This window comes from Rhopilema esculentum, chromosome 10 (assembly GCF_057945365.1).
Source record: "Rhopilema esculentum isolate cy_ngs chromosome 10, ASM5794536v1, whole genome shotgun sequence".
Taxonomy (NCBI): Eukaryota; Metazoa; Cnidaria; class Scyphozoa; order Rhizostomeae; family Rhizostomatidae; genus Rhopilema; species Rhopilema esculentum.
In genome coordinates this window covers 14984515-15008403 of record NC_142824.1, presented here as the reverse complement: position 1 = coordinate 15008403, position 23889 = coordinate 14984515, and the positions used below count along the sequence as shown (strand labels likewise).

The 23889-nt window shown below is 37.3% G+C and overlaps 1 protein-coding gene across 2 annotated transcripts in view; it reads left to right on the top strand.

Annotated features, from left to right (window-relative positions):
* Positions 1-2414: 2414 nt before the first annotated feature.
* The window catches only part of LOC135693045 (E3 ubiquitin-protein ligase MIB2), a 40796-nt gene continuing 19321 nt past the window's right edge, over positions 2415-23889 (top strand). Inside the window, exons 1-11 of one of the 2 annotated variants that reach the window (XM_065211433.2) lie at positions 2415-2833; positions 5330-5501; positions 7067-7173; positions 8727-8785; positions 9904-9984; positions 13357-13423; positions 15334-15461; positions 15866-16021; positions 17624-17728; positions 18258-18396; positions 19815-19954. In XM_065211433.2, the coding sequence (XP_065067505.1) occupies positions 2638-2833; positions 5330-5501; positions 7067-7173; positions 8727-8785; positions 9904-9984; positions 13357-13423; positions 15334-15461; positions 15866-16021; positions 17624-17728; positions 18258-18396; positions 19815-19954 (1350 nt within the window). In that variant the 5' untranslated portion in view covers positions 2415-2637. The remainder of the gene's footprint in view (positions 2834-5329; positions 5502-7066; positions 7174-8726; positions 8786-9903; positions 9985-13356; positions 13424-15333; positions 15462-15865; positions 16022-17623; positions 17729-18257; positions 18397-19814; positions 19955-23889) is intronic. The other variant, XM_065211427.2, reaches the window with a different exon arrangement.

Here is a 23889-nt window from a genome sequence, read left to right as displayed (position 1 = left end):
TTGCGGCTCCTCATTCAGTGAAAAATCATATTCTGAAAGAAAATCTTTTTTGATGATTTTATTCTAATTTGATTTTAGTCGATGCAAGCAGTAATTCTTTAATTCATTGCTGAATTTTTTCAGGCAGCGCTACAAAATTTTCAAAAAGGCTAAATTGCCATAGCCCATTACAGAAACATCTATAATTACAAGAACCTCCCCCTGGGCCAAGTCAATTAGTAATGGTACTCGGAAGAGTAAGTAGTGCCCCCCCCCCAATTTATTTAAAAAGCCGCCACTGGGAGAGGCCAAAATAGAGCAGTAATTAACAGAGCCATGGCGAGGCAGGCCTTGACTACGAAATTTCCTGAGTGAAAAGAAATCCCTGCAGTTCTTTAGCTTCTGAAACCATCATCGGAAATACTGTTACCCTGGGTTCCAGAGCGTCAGTGTCGAGGAAATAAATTTCGAAATTACTTGAAGAAGGCCTGGTTTCTTCGATTTAGTACCAATAAGAAATTTTGAAACCTTCGCGGGAATATCATCACGGACGGATTTGAGGGGCAACAATTGGGGGGTGTTTGATTTGATTTTGATAACACACCCTTCAGGTAACTGGAAAATGATGGGAGGGCGCATTTTAGAAATTAAACTTCTTGCTTCAAGGTGAAGAAGTTAAGAAGAAAGAAAAAGCAAATTTTTGCATTATTTTGTCATTACTGACCACCGAAAAAAGTTTTCAACCGAATCAAAACAAAATTTACCAAAGGACACAAAATATTGTGGGTGTCGCACCCCCTACAGCCCCTTCCTGGTAAATCTGTCTCTGAATATCATATGTAACCAACGGAGTAACAATAATTGCCTGATTCTTTATTGATCTCTGAAGACGTAAGGGCTCCGAACTACCTGAAATATTTTTTCCATTGAACTAATTTTCCCTGAAAAATCCTATAAAACTACTATTATGGGGCTGTGACAACCCAAACCCCACATCCTTTGTTCGCGACACCCTCGGTGATGAGTAGAACGAATAAGGCATCAGTCTGAATAAAGAAATTGAGCTTTAAAAACATGTCCAGCTTCTCTGTAAAACATCTAGTCATGCTTTAACTCCTATTTCAATTTTCATGGAGCCGGAGAAACTAAAATCTTTGATGTCTCAGATTAGCTATTGCCTGTTGATTTGGGTGTTTTGAGAAAGAAATTTGAACAATAAGATAAACTGAATTCACGAGAGGGCCTTATAATAGCATATATTGATGATGTTTCTAGCTTTGAAAGTTATTTGAAACTGATGGCTCTTTAAGCGTTCATCAGTTGAGACTGTAGTTGCTTTTGGTAGAGATCTACCAAATAAGATCACATCTTTGTTCTAGCTTCAAAAAACCAACTTTTTCCTATAAAAAATTCCTTACAATCTAGCGCCATGAATTTTCACCAATTTGCCGACATAATAGGGCGTGGCCTAAGATATTTCAAAGTGGGGGTGTGGCATTTTGATGCAATTGATTTTGTTTATCAAAGAGAATGTTCTCGTTAGTCAATCATCGCTCCAATTTTCGGGTGACTGTGGGTACTTAGGGCTCGAAGGCCTTGAAACAAAACCGAAAGACGAGGTCCCCCTGCGAGCGGAGCGATCAGGAAATTTTGGCGACCACGCCCTTCATATTGTCTTAAAATGCATTTCAGAATATTTCTTGTAGTCATTTCTTGCAATCGTTTAGAGCTTTTAACTATTTTTAGGCATACCTACGTTTCATTGATTTCATTCTTAAAATGGAGTTCATTACTACTTGAGGCCCCCTCGACCTCAAGGCCCTGAGGCACTTTGCGCCCTTTCCCTGCTTACAGTGGCTTCCAGTACCTCCAGGATCAACGTTCAGAGGTTTTCAATAAACTTTGACCCTTTCCTAAACCCCAAACTTTAGGTAGAAATCAGGTCGCCCTGGATATTGGACATTAGATTCTAGACTCCGGCTGCCGAAAGGGAGTAATTTGAAGTTTTTGGGGGACATTTCGCCCTCCGTGACACCCATAACGCTTTATTTTTCTGTTTTGAATTGCTGAGGGCTTTTGGGCAATATTTTAAGTTCACATCCTCATCTTATCCCAACTGTTCGCTAAAGCTATTGCTTTGGGAACTTTGAAAGCAAAACCCGACAAAACTCTTTTTTTAGAAAATTTGCCGACAAGAATTTTCTAGAGGGGGGGGGGGTGCCGCACGAGTACCAGTATTATTCGTACACAGCGACAGGATACCTACCTTTCGTAGCAGTGTTGATGAAGCGTAGCGTCAACGTGTGAACAGGAGTGAATCCGGTATCGTGTGAACAGGGCCTCGAATTCTGGCGCGCAGGCGCAACATTGCTCGGTCCAGTTCTCAACTTCCTGCACGAAGGCTATCTACTTCCAACTTCTGGGAATTCCCTGCGTTGTTCCTTTTTCCATCGAATCGAGGTGGGTGAAGTAAAGTCAAGACGTAAAGTGAATGTTCAAAATCGAAAGTTGTGTCAATGGTTCTCCTTGCTTTTATTATTGGAAAGTCCATCGTTTTACTTGAGATTGTAAATTTGATTGAAAGGCACAGGAGATTGTAAATTTGCTGCTGGATCTTTGGATCCGTTTTCGAACCACTTGACTTGCTAGATTGAGGACATGTCAATTTTGAAACCTGGTATTCGAGTTGTGCGGGGGCCTAACTGGTCCAACGGTTCTGAGGATGGAGGAGACTGGCATCTGGGTAGTGTGGTTGAAACTTCCAACAGAAGAGTTACAGTTCATTGGGACAACGGGAATAAGGGCAGCTACAGCTTCAATAGAGAGCTTACCATATTTGATGTCAGTCCTTTAGGTGAGAAGCGTCGTCGCCGGGGTGATTTTCTAAACAAAATTAAGACCCCTCACATGAACAATTTCAGGCCGGTCTGAACTCAGATCGTGCGTGTTAATTGGACTCCCGTACAAAGAGGGGAGTCACTTCATACTTGTTGTTGGGGAGAGGGGGGGGGGGTGCCTGCATATTTGCCCTGCAGAAAAATTTTGCCCTGGCAAAAGTTGAAAATGTAGGGAACTGGCCCTCTGTTGCCGTAGCACTCAAATAACTCTCAAAGAAAGTCGTAACCACTTAGGCCCTTATTGTGTCCACAAGTTCACTGATGTGTTTGCCTGGCCTCGGGGAGACGAGCAAGGGAAGGTTTTTTAACTAGTGAGGCAACCCTCCATCCTGGAGTCGAAGAAAGCATGCGCTTATTTATTACAACACACTTCCGACCTACACACTAGCATCCCACTGAATTTGTTACACTAGAGTAAAAATCATTTTACACAAACATTTCCCAAGACTAGGATATCAAAGATTCCCTCGATGCCATCAAAAATCATTATGAGGAAACTACCCAGCTGCATATAAAATCGACAAATGGTGATATTTATTCTCCAAGATATTTATATTGCCCTTACACTCATAATTATACTGGCTTAAAAACTGGTCAAAAGTTAAGAACAAACAAAGAACAAGCTGAGGCTGGGTTTCTGTAAAATTTAACTTTGAACAATGTTTTGTCTCAAAAATGAGGAGTTTTTTGCCATCTAGGGGTGCTTCTTTGGTAAACTTTCAAACTTGTTAGCAAATAAAGGATGTCTTACTCATTTTATTGGCAAATGAGTTATGGTTTGGTGAACCCCCCTACCCCCTTCAAGTGGCACCACTTTATTCAAATGAATGTTTTCAAATTGGCTTGAAAAAGTTCCTGTGGGCAATTTATTTTCTCCATGAGTTTGCACCCATGCAGATTTCAAGTTGATCCAAAATTTCCAATTGACCTGAAAAACTGAAACTAATTCAGGTCATTTCACCCTCTCTCATGTGAACACCTAAAGAGCTCAGAACGCAGACTGGAATGAATTTCAGGTTGATCCGAGTTTCAGAATGTCCTCAAATTTCTCATGTGAGGGGGGTGTAACAAGGGGGACTCCAGGGTGTTGTTTCTTATTACCACACTCATATTTTCATAGATGCAAATATGAGTATTAATGCTTGAGCAAACCAAGCTGTAAAGACAACCATTAGAAAAGGCTAAATAACCACGGGAACTTGCATTATATCATCATATCAAAACTATAAAACAACACACTATAAAACAAATATAACAGAACATTTCAACAACATCTCTCTTCCTTTTGGGTGCTATTTACCTGGAAACCAATTCTTTTGCATTCCCTAAGATTGCTGTGCCCCCAAAAAACACAGAAAATTTTTATCCCCCTATAAATCACCACTAGTCGTAGCACTTCATAAATGCTGGTTTTCTCGACAAGGTGCAATCAAGGATCACCGTAGATGACTCTTCAACAAATGATTTTAATCCTAGTTAATAGAATGGGTTAATTCTAATTCAGTTAAATTTGTGTGTTAAATTTGACCTAAATAACTACCAAGACCAAGGCCATTAAACAAAACAAAATTGTTCATTAAAAAATTTGGCGGGGTAGATTCAGCCTTTAAAGGCCTAATTCTGTAAACTGGAGCTAAAGTTGTTGGAATTCCTATTATTCTAAAAATAGTTACAAATTCCTTTCAGGAATTGACGCATATCAAATGGTTGGTTTTAATTTTTTCAGATATGAGTTTTGTAAGACCTGTGATTCAGTTTTTGAAGAAAAACATTGCTAGTTTGACAGTTAGCATGCCTTGATATGAATTAGATTAGAAGAAGTCCCTTATTCTGTCCATTCTGTTGTGTCTCAAAAAACCATGACTAGATTAGGGTAGAGGAGTTTTAAGCTACAACTCTAAAAATTTATTAAGATCATGCCCTTGGTGTTAGCAAAGACTGCTTCTTGTTTCCAGACTACTTTCTGAGCCCTTTTGGAATTTTTTAATGGCCTTGGAATTTTGAATTTCACATCCCTGACTTTAGCAAGCCTAAAACAATCTGGATATCAAAAAGTAATTGAAAGAAGTGTACGACAAATGAAAAAGTCAGGCAGCTTTGTGTTTTTGCTTGTCTACATTTGTTTGTCTTTCAGAATGGTAATTCTTACAATGCCCCTAAAAATGAAAAGAGAATAACATAGTACTAGCAAGCTTTGAAAGATTTACCCCCCTTTTTACCAAAAGTCAAATTTACTCTACTTTATAATGCCAGAGGTTTTTGTAGAGTTCATACACTAAAATAATCTAACGCATAAAGAAAATAATATATAAATGTCCCCTTATTATCCCCCATGCTCCACTACAGTTTGTTGAACTTTAGTTATAGAAAGCCAGCACTTGTTGTTTAATTGTCCCCTGCCCATTCTTGGAATCTTCTTATTGAGCTTCACACAAATTTAATGCTCTTTCTAGGTATTCCTCATGTTGGTGTCACCTGTGATGTATGCTCAAAGTCAAACTTTGTTGGAATTAGATGGACATGTGTTGTCTGTAATGATTTTGATTTGTGTGATTCATGCTATCACAAAGGAAACCACAGTCTTGACCATGATTTTTACAGAATCAATGTAAACCGCGGAGAAAGGTTTGTCTAGCTCTTTGGAACTTTTTGTTGTCAAAAATGTTTGCTTTTAGCTCCCATATAAATTTTCATCACTAGATTGTATGTGGAATCTGAAAGACCTTATGTTCTGAAAGATTTAACTCTTTTTTCTAAAAGACGAATAATAAAAGCTCTGGTGTTTCAAAAATAACATATGGATCCTAAGCATGGACACTACAGCAACATGACCAAAACAGAATAGATGCTTTCAGAATGTGCACATATAGATGTATGCTTGGTATTTAATTAATTGACAGAATTACCAAACGCTACTGTATTGGAATGAATTGGCTATCCGAAAATCCTGCTCCATGACATTTTAAAGTCACAATTATTGTGATACTTCAGCCATAAAGCACCTAGTGACACTACCTCAATTGAGAACATTGTGATGTTGGGATTTGTAGAAGGTGCAGGAAGCATAGAAAAACTGACATACAGACACACTGAAAACATCAAGGGCCTGGTGGGTGCCTCATTATCAGACAGCATTTGCCAAACACGAAACAGAAGATGGTCGAATAGTCTGGTAGAAAGATGCACAAGCAGTCAACCTCCTGGCTGAATAAATGATGATGGTTAATGTATAATTTCTTGTAGCTTTTCAAGCGTGTGTGGCTAGATTTAAATTATGTCATCTTGAATATTTTTTAAAATATTGGGCTATGCCCCATCAAGCTAAGCTTTGATGCCCTTGCTTGAGGAATGTTTGTTCATAGTGATTTTGCATCTAGCATAGTGTGACCAACCCCAAGTTCAGTGGGGTGCTAGTGTGCATATCGAAAGATTGTTGTAAAAAACGAGTTTGTCTGTTATATGTGAAGCACTTTTCTTTACTACAGGCCTATAATAATTTAAAAGGTATGATGAAAGTTTTTCCATGTGAAGACCACAGCCTAACAGTTTTTAAAGCAAAATATCAGAAAGTTGTCAACAGCAAAATGTGAAAGTAAATAAAAGAAAATAAAAGATTAGTTTTTAACATTATGGTTTTCTTTTTTGTGTGGCTTTGTCAACTTTTTGCAGGGCTAAATTTTTCCCAGGGAAAATATGCAGGCACCCCCCCCACACTTAATAAAAAGCTTGAAGTGATGCCCTGGGCCAAATGTTTTTGCCAATTTTGATTGGTTTTGACTCGTTTTGACTCGTTTTGACTCGTTTTGACTCGTTTTGACTCGTTTTGACTCGTTTTGACTCGTTTTGGCTTGTTATGGTTGGTTTTGACTGCTTTTGGCTCATGATTCAAATGTTCTTTGCAAATTCGTTTGCCTCAGGCCTTTATCAAATGACAAAACATCAAGACTAAAATTAGCAGTACATAATAGCATTTACCATTATTTTTTGCAATTCTTCTTAATTCTCAATCTTACAGTCATAAATAAATTTTTATTTGATTTTCAATCTATTTGTGATTATTGATCCTTTTTTATAAACAGGGTGCCCAGGATGAAGTATCATGTTTTATAATCAAACAAGAAAAACTCTTGTGATCTTTTTTTAACCTCAAATACTTTTTAAACCCTTTTTACATTTTTCTTGCTTTTTAGGACCAAAGTTGGTCAACGAAACGGTACCCCGTGTAGAACTGCTTTTGGCATTTTCCCTGGTGCTATTGTAAAGAGAGGCCCTGATTGGAATTGGAATGACCAAGATGGTTTGTAGCTGGGTGATGTTTTTATGTCATGTATTTTCTAAATAGATGTAAAAGAAATTAGAAGAATGTCAGGATGGCTTGCTCATAAAGTGGGGGGGGGGCACAGGAGTTCCTTTTTGTTTAGAATAGAAACACAATTCGGGAATAGGCACACCTCTTGAAGGAACATGAATACCCAATGAAGACATAGGAGTATCTAATTACGGAAGTAGAAAATAATATCCTGGAGTAAGAATTTTCCTAATCAAGAAATAGAAATATGCAAACAATCTTTTCGTGGTACAGAATTTAAAAAATGGCTTTGAAAAAAGCAAAAATTTTAAAACATGTTGCTAAAACTAAAGCTTTTCGTCTGACACTTGAGAGTATAAAATTTCAGAACATTGGTCGAAAACTCTTCGCTAGGAAATATACATATACCAGGAGATTTTTGGAATTTTTGTGGGCATTGAAAAATCAACTTTTTAGGGGCACGCCATTTTGATGCTGATCGTTTCTTGTGGTCATCATTTATAATATGTTTGAAATGAGTGTTGCGGAGGCAGCGTGGGCCCTTACTTCCCTTCTTTTCTCACAAATCTGATGTTATAAATGATAAAAGCTAAAAAGAAAGAAAAATCGACGGGGCTCATATGAAAACCTTAAGAGGCCTAACGGGAAATTCCTCAAGTCCCGGTGGGCCACCCCGCCCCTGATATATACCCAGTTGTGGATCGAAATATGCCGTATTTCCTCTAAAGAACGACATGGCGTTTATTAGAAGAACCAAATTTTGTAGGCGGCGTTTATCAAAGGGCGGCGCTTAATGCAAAATGAAAATTTGTCAGGTGAAAAGTGATAAGACAAAGTACGATAAAAAAGATAAAAGCAGACGTTAACAATGTTTTCTTTTCCCAAAACATGTTATGATGATGGTGTAAAAAGTGTTTTATGTCAAGGAAAGTCACTGTCTCCGTCAAGAGTTCTCGTCTTTATGACATGAAAACTTTCATTGCTTTCGAACAGTAAGCGTATCAACTATTCGTTTTTTCTTGTTTGCTCTTTTTTCTAATGAACGCCGCTTTGCAAGATGCAGCGTTTATCAGAGGGCGGCGTTTATTGCAAATGGTTGGCTGAAAGTGCGGCTTTTAATAAAGGGCGGCGTTAATCAGAGGGCGGCGTCCATTAGAGGAAATACGGTATATATATTTCCTAGCCTAGAGTTTTTGATCTATGTTCTGACGTTTTATACTCTAAAGAGTGTCAGACGAAAAGTTTTAATAACATGTTTCAAAATGTTTTCTTTTTTCAAAGCCCTTTTTAAAATAGAAATACCCTATAAAAGAAGCTGAATCTTTATATTGTGAAAATTTTCTGAAATTTTTTTGAAGTTTATGGCAATATTTGAAGCATGTTATTGAAGTATTCTTTAGATGCGTGTTGACTGAAGCTGAATCGTAATATTGTGAACAATTTACACAGTTATGGATCGGGCTTAATTTGGCTTACTGCTGGTCTGTATCCCATGGATAATTGTAAATGTTTTTGTATTCATTGTGCTGATGTTATATTAGGTGGCAGTGACAAAACTGGAAAAGTTCTTGCCCTTTATGATTGGAGCAATAATGCGGTTGTGAGTTTTGATTTTTATTATGTTTTATAATTTGAAATCTCATTGTCAATAAAGTTGACTCTGTTCAACTGAGCTGCCAAAATGATCTAAGATTACTGAGATCGCATTTTGTACTATTTCTTCTATGTTTGGTAAAATTACTATCTTTGGGAGGGGTAGTGGGGGGAAAATTACTTTCACTGTCCAACTTTTTACCACATAATCCGCAAAAACTGTTACTTTCTCCACGTGCCAAACGCGTTCGAGAGCCTTTATTGACTAACTTTTGGACCACTTATCCGCTGGTTTTTAAGCTAAAAATCCAAAATCCGCTCCCCAGAATCGTCAAAACACAATGTCCACACATGATTACTGGATTAGTAAATCTGTACGAAAACACTTGAAAATTCCGATACCAGCGTACAAAATTAATACATCCTTCCAATCAGTCGGGATCGTCACACAGGTCAAGTTCGTTGGTTTAAACAAATACCAAGAAGTAATTTTCTTCAGCTTCAAAAGAAAATTGCTAATTTTGCGTTATTGGCAATGCCTGTATTTCCATCTCAGTTTTTAGGTTCATATATTTTTTAGGGAAGGAAGGAAGCTGATAGCAGACAAACAAGGATTTATATTTCATGTTTCGGATGTCAGATATTAGTGCAGATATAATGGGATCTTATAATTGTCTCATTAACTGGTGACAGCAATTGATCTTTTCCATAAGACGTTTTACCTACCAAAGACTTCTTGTAGAAGTTAATATGATTGTCTTCTAAATTTTCATTTACATTTAAATTATAAGCATGGTAGCCCATTCAGCAATGCTGATTTACAAGGGGCCATGCATCTTAAATACAAAAATGAAAAAAATAAAATGAACTTATAAAATAAAATAAACTAAAACAAAATAAGATAAGATAAATGAAAAATAAAATAGAATAAAGAAAATAAAGTTGAATAAAAAATATACTAAAATAAATAAGAGTAACAACAGATCTAATCATGATAGATATGCCACCTAACTCCTTCTCTCGGAATTTCTGATACTCGTTTACAAAATTTTAATTAATATTTCCCTTATTTTGTACACCTGTTGAAAATTATCGGGACAACAAGCATTTTTGTTTCATTTGAAGCCCAAGTCAGAGAGATCTGGTGCTCGTGTAGCTTGGAGTTCTGGTACAGCTGCTGAATATCGAATTTGTTTTCAAGGAAAGGTAAGACCCTGCTCACACTGTACTGGATTCATTGTGTATTAGATTTGGTAGGGCTTTTCAAATGATACCCTATTCAATTTTGATTTCTGCTCACACGACGACGCTATGATAATCCGCTACTATTGTTAACAATAGATCACATGAATCCGAGGTTAAGAAAACACCCTCTTTACAAGCTTGCAAAAAGCGCTTTATTCTTTTACATGCATATACTTCTGGATCATTTGATTTTGTTATTAGCATATGTTATTTTGTTATATGATTTTGTATTATAACAAAGTCGCTTTGCAAGATCAGAGGCTGGAAAGGGTCTGAGTGTATCTTTCACTCTTGAATTTTATATATTAATTTCGAAAGTATTATAAACAGCGCAAAGTTGGCCTTTTTAGCACTAGCTGTTTTTCTAGCCAGCTAAAAAATTGTATTTTTTTCATTGTATCATTATATTCATTCTTTCATTATATTATATCCAGAGAAAAAATAACCGGGATAGGACTCATACTGCATCAATGATATGAAGCGTATCTGATTCAAGTGTCATCGTATAATATATCATATATAATATAATATACTTCCTCTAATCTTATTGATATCAAAGCATGCACTTACAATATATTTAACCATTTTGTCATTCAAGCGAACAAATGGACAAGGAACAAACCAAAAAAATTATTTAAGTTAACCAAAAATAATATAATGATACAAAAAAATATGGGATAGCTGCATTCAGTCAAATCGTTTTGCTTCTTTAACAAAAGATATTGTAGCTTCTATAATTATTCTGTTGGCAAATTCATTCAACAATGGAAATTCATACAGAAGCAGTGTGCATAAGGATTTTGAATTATAGTGTGAAATATCTAAACCAGGAATTTCCGAGAGTTGACCAAGGAGATCGCAACGCGTCGCATTATGTCGTACAATGGGCAATGCAGGAGAAATGTTCATTATCTTCTTTTGCTTTTCCACAAACCCAAACAGGGCTTAAACAATCAAAATTATGCCTGAATTTGTGCTCGTTTAGTGCGCTAAATTGCAAACGTAGTTTAGCTAAATATCTAACACCTAAGATGTCATGAATGTTATATATAGAATTTCCCACTTGTCTTATAGCAGACAGCAATTTGTTTTTAAACTGAGCAATGGATACGGAATGTTTAACCTCATTGTCAAGCTTATTCTAGTCCATCAATGTGTTTTGGAAATAGATATTAGCAAAGCGATTGGTCTGTCCAATATTTTGGTCATGAACGCGTGGATTTTTAGGATTATATGTTAGCTGGCGTTCATTTGGAATCTCAGCGACCAGACATTGAGGTGAGCGCTGTTTCTTCAGAACAAAAAAAAAACGACATAAGCGTCGAAACCATCTCCCATCGTATAGACTTTCCCAACTTTATTTGTTGTAAAGTCTCTGCCTACTTGTACCTCTCCATGCACCAGTCACAGTTAGAGCTGCAGAATATTGCTTGAGTGCTTGTGTAAAATGAGATTGCATTGCAGGATCGTGTCGATGAAATATCATATCTCCATAATCTAATGAGGCCTCACGTAAAGTTTATAGATCTGATCAAGCACATTTCTGGCTACGTATTTTGATAGTTATCTTATCATACCGATTCTTCTTCGTGCTTTCGATATTGCCTGCCTGGTGTGGCTTTGAAAATCTAATTTGGAATCAAGTATTACTCTTAAGTGCTTATGTTCCATTTTTTGTTTGACTTGATCATTTCCTAGCAGTAAATGTGAGTAGTTGGGCTTTAATCTCTTGCAAGAGAATATAACTTCTTCAGTTTTGTCAGCGTTAAAATGCATTTTCCATTGCCACGCCCATAATTTTACCGTGTCTACGTCCTCGTTTAACACCAAAGCACTTCTCACTGGATCATCTACACAAGAGAATAATGATGTATCGTCAGCAAACATCGATATCACAATTTAAGTTATCAATAAAGGTCATTGATATAAACAAGGAAGAACAATGGGCCTAAAACTGACCCTTGTGCCACCCCTGCAGAAATTGTTGCCCATTCAATCATGTGAACAGTGGCCTATAGAAAGTGACCATATAATGCGAAATCAATTCGGTATAATGTGAACCGATTCAAGTAAAAACTAAGCTAAAACCCTTCTTGCATTTGATTTGCCTAAGTTATTTTAGCAAATTACATTTTTTGATTCGAACTTCTAAAGCTGAAGAATCAGAGAATTGTTAACTTTTGTATAGAGATGTTTGAAAATCGATAAATCTTGCAATTTATTCTAGCAGCTTGTAACTTCAAAGTACTATACAACCCGCCTGGATATTTTTAGCTGACTTTAAAGAACTGGAAAATCCGAAAATGATTGGAATTTTTCTATAAAAAAAGCCTTAAAAATCTGATAGCAGGAAATAGATGTTTTATGGAAGCATATTTTTAATACCTTGGGTGCCAGAGCAACAAAAATTCGAGCATGGAAGTAGAAGATAGGAATTGAGAAGCGGAGGAGCGTCTTTCTGAGAGGGAGAAAAAATGACCCTTGGCTAACCCCTTACCCATTCTCGTTCTTATATTTGATTTTTAATCAATCAGGAAAGCGCCTTCCAAAATTGAAAGGTAAATCAGAAGTGTCTGATAACAATGATTCCCTTGTTTTGATCGATCGTCAATTGCTAAAATGAAGTGATAGAAAGTGAAAGAAAGTGCATGCCAGACGACTTTACTCAAAATTCTGATGCTGATAGTGGATGCACAATGCACTTGCATTCAAAACGAACTATTTATGCCTGCATAGAAGCCTGATTTGAATCAGGCATTTTCGTCAAGGTTTACATGCTACCGAAAACTGGATCGCCCCTTTACAGTTCTTTGCTGCGTACAAATGTATTGAACGAAGCCTGGTAGCTTCTACGAAATCAAATTAAAACAAAATGCACAACAAACATTCGCAGATTTGCTCTCACCTTCAGTCGTGTTTTCCACGACAAGCGACAGAAATCTTTTTCGTTTATGAGCCTAAATTTTCCTAGAATTTTGTCCTGTTGCCATAACCTCAAGGTGTTAAGGTTTTATTGAAAGAAAATCTAAATCATCATTAGATGATTTTCAATGAGGCAGAACACAATAATTCTTCGAATCCTGTAGCTTTCCTATTTTAATCAGAATTCTCAAGACAAGACATTAGAACGAGAATGGGTGAGGGTTAGCCTAAAGCCAATTTTCCTTCTTCTCAGCTGGATGCTCCTCCGCTTCACTGCTTGGATTTCCATTTCCGCAATCGAAATTTTGTGGCTCTAGTACCCAGGGTAATATTTTCATTCTTGGATTTTTTCATTGTTAAAATAGAATTTTCTCTTCTCGATATTTCACATCTATTCTGCTTTCTTTTCAGTGTGACCTTATTGCAAAGGAGCCAGCGGCGAGTTCGATGTTCTTCTCTTCTCACCTACCAGTTTTGGGTAATTCTAGTTGTTTCATGCTCTTGTAAGAATACTACTAATCGTCGAGTGGTCGCCACTTGCTCTCGTTATATTTTCGCTGAGATAAGGAAGGCCCTCATTCAGGAGAGGTTGGGGGAGAGAACTTGACATCTACACAGATACGATATGTTTTAAGAAAAGATAACATTTGGACTAAATCAGTTTATTATCGCAGGAAAGCAAAAGCTTGGGTTCAGAATTGAAATCAAAATACTCCGAAATGAAAATACTGCGAAGTTACGTTTGAAATACATTTTTACACCAAAGTTTCAATTAAAAGTTAAACGACTACAGTAAATCCTCGAATTGGTCCCCCCCCCTCGAAAAAGCCCCCTCCCCCTCGAATAAGCCCCCAATCTAGAACTGCAAATCGTCAATAAGCCTCCCCTCTCGGATAAGCCCCCACTGCTACCGTAAATTCTCGAATTGGACCCCTCATTTTGATGATTTTTTCTATCTGAGGTTGCTTATGGCGTTTTATTGAATTACCACAACAAATTCATACTTTTGTTAGTAATTATTTTGGTAGTATTAGATGCTCAGAAAGAAATTCCTACTAAAATAAACGAGGTTTTTTAATAATGTCTTCTTAATGTCTACAATTATTTTTAAGCCCCCCCTCGTATAAGCCCCCCTCGAATAAGCCCCCATCCCAAAATGTCAAAAATAAATAAGCGCCCAGGGGGCTTAATCGAGGATTTACGGTATTGAAGAATGGCGAGCAGTAAAACTGTCTTTATTTTGAAATTTTGACAGTGAAGCTGTGGGCGCTCATTATCCCAGTTTTGGGGGACTAGTGCTCAAGATGTCATTCGAGTTGTTAACACATATATGATGACTGAATTGTCAGAGGATTACTCACATAATGTTTACTTTGTTATGATGCGCTCTGTGCAAAGGTTAGGGAAACTTTTCAAGGGTTTTGGCAGGGATGGCAGCTTAATTAAGAGATTTTCTTTTGTTCTCCTAAAACTGTGTCGGTTGTTGTTTGGCAGTAGTTAGGGCGTTTTCTGCAGGACATTTATAATTTACGGTCTTTTATGTCCCTGTTTTATAAAAAGTGTTTTACACAAGTTTTTTATAAGAATACCTGATAGAAATATTTTTTTGATTTATTCAAATTTAAATTATTCTTAAGCGACAACAGGGTGTAACTGAGTCGCAAAATAGTGTTTATGACTCCAAAGGCGGATACGACTGTTCAAGAATGAATCTCACATTTGATTTGCTTTCCAAAAAAACTGAAATTAGCAAAAAATTTTATTATTGATGAAGCTTGAGCCTTGCATTATTTTGAACCGTAATATTTTCTTATTATTCTTATAAAAAAGTGTGTGCAACACCAAATTTTTTTAGAAGTTTGTTAGTAATATCTCGTCGATGTTCATTAAGTCTGTCTCTATGTACACCGTTGGAAGTGGTCTATGAAAGAAGAAATATTAAATTTAGGCCTATTGGAGAGTTTTTACTTTGATGGTGAAAAACTGTATTTCTCAGAATGACAGATTATGACAGTTGTCAGATTCTTTCGTCATCTAAAATTGGTAGATTCTGTACTGGGATTCATCAACGATATGCTTACATTTTAGGCCAACATAAGGTTGTTTGTAACAATTTCAAAGCGTTAGCATCTTGGTGCTTTATCTATTAAAAAATGCCAAATTTGATATTCTCTCCTTATCTGCTGGTCATCGGGAGTCGTCATGACACCTTTTGTGAATCTCGTAAAAGCAGCGTTTACCATTTTCGTGAAGAATTTATACACAAAAAACTAGGCTGATACAATTGCTCTTTGAAAAATCGCAATATTTGTCGTAAGCTCGGTTTCAGCCAATCACCATGCGTCATTCAAACCACACGTGAAATGAATTATTTTACATCTGTTGTAGATGAAGCTTGCTTTGAATCTACACCGGACGAATTCGCCGTTGGGAACAGAGTGTTTGTTTATGTTAATAAAGAAAGGGCAAAAGAATTGCAGCAGAATCATGGAGGCTGGAATGAGGCAATGGAAGAGGTAGTCATGTGCAACGTCGTATTAAAACTACACTCTCTTTATCCTCTTTGCCCTAAGAAAACTTAGAAACGATGATTTATCAAAAACAGCAGCTACATTTACTAAGTCATGTCTGTTGCTGTAAGCAATTTTTAATATTGTTTTAATTTCGCCTTTTATTAATTATTGGTCTCTCCCTATCCTTGCTACCTTTCTTAGTTTTAGAAATACCCTGGCTATAAATAGAGATTGAATATTCGGGCGATTGGGCCATATAGTGGAACTTTGAAGATTCCACGAGCTTTCCTATAGTCAAGCTAGGGTAGCTATTAATTTGTTGCTAGGAATATGCTAAAGAACCCAAAAATATCGACAGATAGAATTTTTAGAATAAGTTTTTTTAATTTGGTTTTCTCTCTATACAGTTTATTGGTTCCATCGGTGAAGTCTCGAGGATTCTTCCAAACGGCGATATTGGTGTAAACTATAAACCAAAGGGGATGGAGATGTTGCTGAGAGCCATGGCCCTTGGGGCTAAAAAACACGTTGAGTGGGTCTACAATCCTGCCTGCTTGAAAAAAGTAAGAACAATTCAAGTGATTTTGTCTGCTAGTAAATGGGCCGTCTGTGGGATTTAACGAATCTACACGAAAAATATGATAGAAATTTCGATAACCATGCAAGGTTTTTGTGGAATGAATGTTACATGCTTATTGTTTGTACAAAATGTCCTGCGCAATGCAAAATGAGACGGTAGGCTTTGGTTTTTAGGTTTGCCACCTGGGAAGCCATTTTTCACCAGTTTTTTGTCTGTTTATTTTAAGAATGCACTTACAATTTTATCGTGTGGTGGCACTTGCTTTGTCTCTTGATGGTATACTTATCCCAGTCCTTCATCGCTTTTATACAAGTCCAACTAATTACATCACCCATCAAGTTTTTTATCTTTCTCTTCTACTGGTGCCTTAAATTGTTCATTTTTTAGGTCTCTCCTATTTTTATATTTTCAATCCCTGCTAAAGTGTTTCAAATTTACACTACCCCATCTTACCGATTTACAACCCCCCCCCCCTTCAAAGTATAGAAAAATCTCTAAACGAGATCGTCCCAATTCATTGAGACACTGGTATCCCTATTTGTTTCTATCTTATTTTTTGAATGTTAATGAGAAGGATTTGACAAAGCTTTTGTCTCCCCATACTCCGTAATAAAAGCCATCCTGGCAGACACAAAGACTAGGCGGCTGTACCTTGTTACGTTTAGACCGATTTCCACTCTTAAAAACGTTTTTTCAAAAGTTTTGGTGTACACACTTTCTTTGCTTTGACATTCCTTCCCCTCACCAGCTTTAAATTCCATCAGGCTATTTAAGATTAAGTATGGAGATCTCTTTCCCTTTCCCATTCCATTGTCATCTCATCATTATTAAACGGAGTACGTAAAATCACTGTATTATATTTTTACTTATCTATTCGCTAAATAATTTTAGATTGTGCTTCTCGTATCATATCTGATTGTGTTCGTCAGTTATGTTTACTATAATGTTTACTATATAGCCTAAAAAAGATTTACAACACTTCTATGGGGTTTATAATCTCTAAGACAGCAGTGTTGTGAATGTACTTGACTGCTGCTGAACAATAAACCAAAACTATTTAAAATAACTTTATTTCTGTGTCAGTTTGGAGGGCTGAAAATTGCATTATTTTATTTTGGTTCAGGGATTGGAGCGAGTGAATTTTCCCCTCCTTTTATAATGGTCCTATTGATCGGTAAATTTTTTAGTACGGGTTCACGAAGGAAGTTTTTGCTAGCTGCGAGACCTTGTATATTGTTATTTAATCATTGTTTATGAAAAAATACAAAGAAAACGCCAAATGGTACAAAATCTTCAAACATGGATCCCAAGGTCGTTTAAATGCTAGCTCAGCGTCTCTAGCGTAATGCTACAGCTTTTGACGACAATTTAATAGGTAGAAAATGTTTCCTGTTTTGCTCGTGAGCTTGGTTTGAATTTTGTAAAGCTGTTGTTACTTCTTGAAATTGTTGTTGAACTGTAACATTTTGAAAAGCTTTTGATAGACTTAAAAGATTTGTATTTTGTAGAAGAAATACTGCAAAAAGAGAAAATTATTATTGCCATCTCTGGTTTAAGAAATGCAATATGACGTGTGTTTCCTTAGGTCGAATCTTTCGCAGTAAACGACTCTGTGACTGTACTGGGTGATAAAGAAGTAGTTGAGAAGATGCAAAATGGCCACGGAGGATGGATTGATCAAATGCAAATGGTACTTTTCAGCGCGTCTTCCGTTTTGTGATTTTGATGTCTCTTGTTTCTTAACCAAGCTCGTTGAGTCTAATCTTTCATCCAAACTTAGTTAGCCAATGATCTCCTATGCGTACATAAAGTTTTGTGTAAGTTACAGCTTGTATATTGATCTGTGCATGCTTAGTTATCAAGATGAGAAGGTTAAGACCAACTGACGTTCAGTTGAAGTCATTTTAGAGTCTACCAGATCCATGAACTAAAGTATCACTCATCTGTTAATCTGTTAGACTTGAACAGACATATTTATAAAAGATCAATAACCCCTTGCTCTAAGTACGACTCTTGATAAAGGTACTATATATACCTTCATAAAAAGGACTTGCTTGGTCGGAATCATAATGATGGATTGAAATGTTAGTTACTGTTAAAATTATTTTTCTTTAACGTTTAACATTTGCTCACCCACTACAGTGTGGGCATAGTGAAGGCTCTCTGTTGAGTGTCATGCACTTTCGACATGATTATTAATCACAATCCATTGTCTTCAGTCTATTGGAAAAACTGGTGTCATTAAAGAAATTGATAGTGATGGTGACATCAAGGTTGGTTTTGGGGCGATATCCTGGACATTCAGTCCTGCTGCACTTACGAAAAAGACGTCGAATGGACCCAACAACAATCCAACAGGTGAGTTTCATTGTAATTCTAACGTAAAGCGTTAGTGAACGAAATGAATAGACTACGATATAGGGATACAACATGACTGCAGATGTGAGGCAAAAAATTTCCTTGATGTTTTTTGCATTGCTAGAGATTTTGCGCTGCCCAGAAAGTGTTTAAATTGTCTTTCTTTCTGTTCTAGTAAAGATAATTGCCAAAAGCAAAGGGCCACGATAATTCTGCAAAAGGAGCTAGGGCCCTGTTCGGGTTTGATTTCGTTTATAATCATATCAAGATTTTTCACATAGAGTTACATGGAAAAATAGATATAAACAGGGCCACATTTCCCATTGGGGCCCATTGGCCTACTAACATATAGGGGCCCATGTGCATTTTAGATGTGTTAGATTTCCTCCAAAATAATACACGGATTACTGAAAGTTTAACGGGACTCTTAACTGCGCATGAAATTCTCTTTCAAAAGATGTGCATACAATGTGGTTCTAGCAACATCAAAACTTGAACCCCTGCTGATAATTACGCCATTATAGGATTTGCCCAAATAAGGAATTCCCAATGTCCAATCGATGGGGCTTTTTTTGGTCATTTCCAACATAGTATAGGACATCTGTGCCAAATTTCAGCTTTATATTATTTTTGTGCGGGCTAGACCGTTTTTATATCTAATTCCACTACACTAATTGGAGATCGAAAGGGCACAGGTATGATTTTGAAAACAGAAGTTCCCCACAGAACGACCAAGGGGCAAGTGGGGGGGGGGGCAGGTTTGAGTAAAAGTGCATTTGAAAGATAACTCCCGACTATCTGTGGATATCTTGAAAATTGGTTAATTTTTGTCATAAGGATTTATTTTACAAGTTTTGAGAAATGTCATCATGAATTAAGCACTAAATCAGAATTTTATACGAATCTCTCTGATTATTACAATTGGCTGGCTTCAAGGGCACATTTATGAAAAGGGCACTCTGGCCCTTCTTGCCCCTTCTATCAAAAGCTAACAGGGGTGGTTGACCCCCGCGCCCCCTTTCTCCGGCGTCCCTGGTGCTGTCGTTGACGCCTTCATAGTGCAGCAGGCTAGGGGAAGTTTTTAAAGTGGTGATTTTAGGGGCCCCGCGCTTGTAGCCACTCCCCCAAGGAAAAGAATAAAAATTGTAAAGAACAAGGGTCCCGCAGATGTTTACAGCCACAGGCGCCGCAGTCCCTAATACTGTCGCTGATTATCTAACCTTTTTGAAAAAATTTATATCGAGTTTAAATCGATGCTAGAAATTGATAAAATCTCCCTTTTTGTGGCTTTGGCCTCTGCCGTCGAAAATTCCTTGTTGTGCGTCTGCCAGTCTTTGATCAATAAAGAGTTAGGCTGAGGCTGACCAATACGATAATAGATAATGAATCAAGATAATGATGGTTTATTTCTCAAACAGGTAATAAAACGTCTGGCTCTTTCCTGGCGGATTTGCTTTCTGGATTTTCGATGAATGGCAGTGAAGACCTGATTTTTTTATCTGTAATTGAAAACGATGTTTCAAAAGCCAAGCGTCTTTTGGAAAATAAACCAGCACTGGTATGTTCCACTGAAATATATTCCTTAATACGACATGCGTACGAAATGACACGCATACGACACGACATGCATACGACACGACACGCATACGACATAAATGTTTCACACAAAAGCACAGTCGGACCTTTGGTGATGTGAGCGGAAAGCCGAGTGAAGAATGTGCCTGCAAATAATATAAGGTGCAGCTTGAGATACTGATACTGATAAATTTTGAATCTGATTTTCTGGTTGCGCTTAGTGTTATACCAACTTAACGTATATCAAAATCATATCAATATTATCATGAACTTAAACTGCATATAAAACTTAACAGATGGCATAGCAATTGCTGAGATGGCATAGCAATATATAACGTGTACATAAAAATAATAAGCAATGTGTTTCATCAAATAAAGACATCTTCAGTAAAAGGACTCTCCAATGTTTTGAATTTTTCACTTTAGATCAAGCTATTGGTTCAATTCACAGCTTTTTTCATGGCTAGTGATTCAGGATTTTATTTTCATTTCATTGAAATAGTTGTAAGATTTGTTGTTTCTTTAAACAAAGTTAAAGAACCATGCCATTGATCAGTTTTTTACTATGTAACTTCAACTACTATTTCATTCCGTTTGATTTCAGTATAAAGCAACAATCATGACACGAATGGCAGTTTGGTTATGCATTTATCTTACGACTGATGACTTTTGATGCAATAAAATCTTTTACAATTTCTGATCGTCGTACAAAGTGCCAAGAAGGGCCTCTTTTACCCTTCCAGTAATTTTACATGCTTGCTTCTATAACATGGTCTGCATGTTCTAAAGCTGGGCAATTTACGGCAATCATCATCTCGAATTCTGCTCTTTCCTCTGATAACGATCTACATTTTTCATTTCTGCTTTCGTAGATTGATACAATCGATTCAATGACAGATTCGGCTGACATGCTTGCAGCAACGACACATATGCTATGGAGAATCATTTCTATATTGCAATAATGTTTAAAATTTTTATTCAGAAATGTTTTAATTAGGTCAAGGCTGCAGATACCTTTTTTGTGGAGAGGTGCAATTATGTTCTCCAATCTTCTCACGAACTCTCTGAACTGAATTCTCAGCTCGTGGTCAGGAACATCTGCTAAGCTGTTTGCTACTTTTTTTGCAGTTGAGATAAACTGATAGCCCTTGAGTGCAGCTACATGCTGTGATCCTTTTTCTTTAATTCTTAGTGCTAGAGACCTAAGATCAACGAGGGGCATTATAAGATCAAGAAATGTCAGGTCTTTCTCATCATAAACATTGTGAGCCAAATCACTGGACAACCTTTCAACAAATTTCTGCAGTGTGGCTATTGCCTGTTTAATAACAATCCCTTGCTGCTCTTCTTGAATGTTGCTGGCCTGTCTGCTTTGACCCTGTCTCATCTTATTTTCTTCACGGTGAGGTTGTGCAAGTGGCATCCCTCTGTATTTGCCATGCTCGATATCAACCAAATCCTTGTGTAAAAGTGGCCAAAGACATTCCTTTTTCGGTGTTCGGCAAGCCTGATAATCTATTGAAGACAACATTTCATGATATCTTTAAATGACTGTTGATTCGAATCTTGTAAACCTATCTCTAGACAGCATATTAACAGTCTGGAGAATATTGACACCGTGACCAAAAACTTCATAAATGTCACATATTCCAGACAAGAGTGTGACAAATCTTTTGTTTGATTGCGCACTTGCCACTGCTCCTTTCTTGCGGCCTTCGCTGCCTTTCCCTAGCTTCTTTAGTTGAGTTTCTTCTAACATTCTGATAATAGCTAGAAAATCTTCCTAAAAAGCGTAGTATACTCTCCTTGCATAATTTGTAAACCTTGTTTCCGAAAAGGCACTGGGCATTTGGAAGCTGATATCAACTTCTCCTCCCTCTTTCATTTGCTTGGCTACATAATAAAAATGCTAAAATTCTTTGCCGAAATTGAATACTTTAAAGATTCTGCCGATGGTTCTTGAGCAAAAAACCAACCAAGCATAGTGTGGATCTTTTCGTATGTGGGTGTCTTGCAACCCGGCTCTATGGAGAGGACCCCAATCATGGTGCTTTTTCTTGTCTCCGCTGAGCCCAAAATAGAAGTCTAGTCGATCGGGAACGCCAAGAGAGAAATACGCACCATCAAATGACCCTCCAAGATACTGAGACTGGGCGATATCATATTGTTGAAGGCATTCTGCAATGCTTCCAGTAACCCTTTCACTGTTATGACGTTTTACCACAGGATGACCAAGGGAAAATGCATGCAGCACATCAAGAGAATCAGGAATGTAAATGTTACAAACTGCTGAGATCTGTGCTTCTATGTTGCTTTATCAGCTCCAATCTTTCCTGCTGGTCAAAAACCTGTTTGTTCTAAGGGGCAAGCAAAAAAATTTGTCGAGGGATTCTTAACTTCGTTTGACATAAACAGTAAAAATTTTGCAAGAAAGTTATTTGAATGGTTAATGCGCCCAATATCCGACTGATTCGCAAAATGCAGGTATGCGAGAGGCTCAAAATCTGTATCAGGTCCCCCTAGTTTGAAAGGGTAGTAGCAGATCCGGCCAATCTTTTTCCCACTAAGTGCTCCCATTTGTCATATTTCTCAACTGGTTCATCAGCAGTTTTGCTTGTATTGACTTCCTTGACGTGATTAGCAGATCTCAGATGTGCTAATTTTTCGTTTTCATAGCGAGATTCACAAAATTTTGTAAGGATTTCAGCTAATGAACAGCAACTGCCCATTAAAAAGCTCTCGGGTAGAAAAGGATCAATTATTCGAGTGATGGCTATTGTTGGCTTTTATTTCTCCTTAGTTTTATCTCTAATCACTTCATGAATTTTGTCAATTTTCATAGACATGTTCCCGAGCTTTCCGATTAACTGCATGAGCAAGTCCGACAACACACCCTCATTGCCTTCCTTCTCTGTGTGGGTTGATGAACTCAATCCTTCAACCTCTCTGTGCAGAATGCTCTTCACAAGAAACCAAATGTGAATCTGAAGTAGTGGCACACTTATAAGCATCTGTTTCATCTAAGGCTCGTTTTGCAACCGGTTCTAAATCAGTGACGGTGTCTGGACGACCTAGTTTTCTTTTCTGTCCCGCTTTCACTCCAAAAATTGAAGAAATACAGGCTTGTTTGTGTTGTCGCAAATCGCCGGAATTTTTTCTTGGTGAATTCTTTGGAGGTGTACCTTGTAATTTTGCTCCAAAACTTCAGACAGACATACTCTGCATTTTACTTTACTTTTCTTACTTGCACTAACGCGCAGGGGCGGATCCAGAGCAAATTTGAATGAGGGGCAGTTGGTTGTGGGGGCGCTGAAAATTTTTCAAAAATTGTTGACGAAAGTACGCTGTATACAACAATTTCAGATCCATTTTCAGAATAAACAACATAACTTTGAGGTAATCCTTGAAGCAAATTAACCGAACGGTCTCAGAAACTTTTCACCTGATTCTCATTACTCAAATTGGGCGCAAAAATTGCAAAAAGGGGCACAGACTCTCTGGAACTCGTCGAGGGAGGGACAACTGCCCCTAGTTGCCCCCTCCTTAAATCCACCAGTGCTAACGCGATAGTTTCCAGACGCCATGCTCGACGACATTACCTTCAAGAAGCCTGCTTTCGCCAGCTTACTCTACACGATGGAGTTTTTCAAGTCATTACACTTTGCTCGACAAAAAAGATCAAACAGTTGGTTGAAAGTGATCTGATTCATCAAGGAGAAATAGGGAGAAAAAGATAAACAGCTAACTTGATTTTGGCAATTGAGTGTCAAACTGGCGCCATAGGGGCAACAATTCCCTGTTATTTGGGTAATAAAGATTTACAACTGAAGCCTTTGGAATTCTACTTGACATTTCAATTTCAATACCAAGGAAGATATCAACAGAAAGCATGATTGAATGAAATTATAGACAAATAAA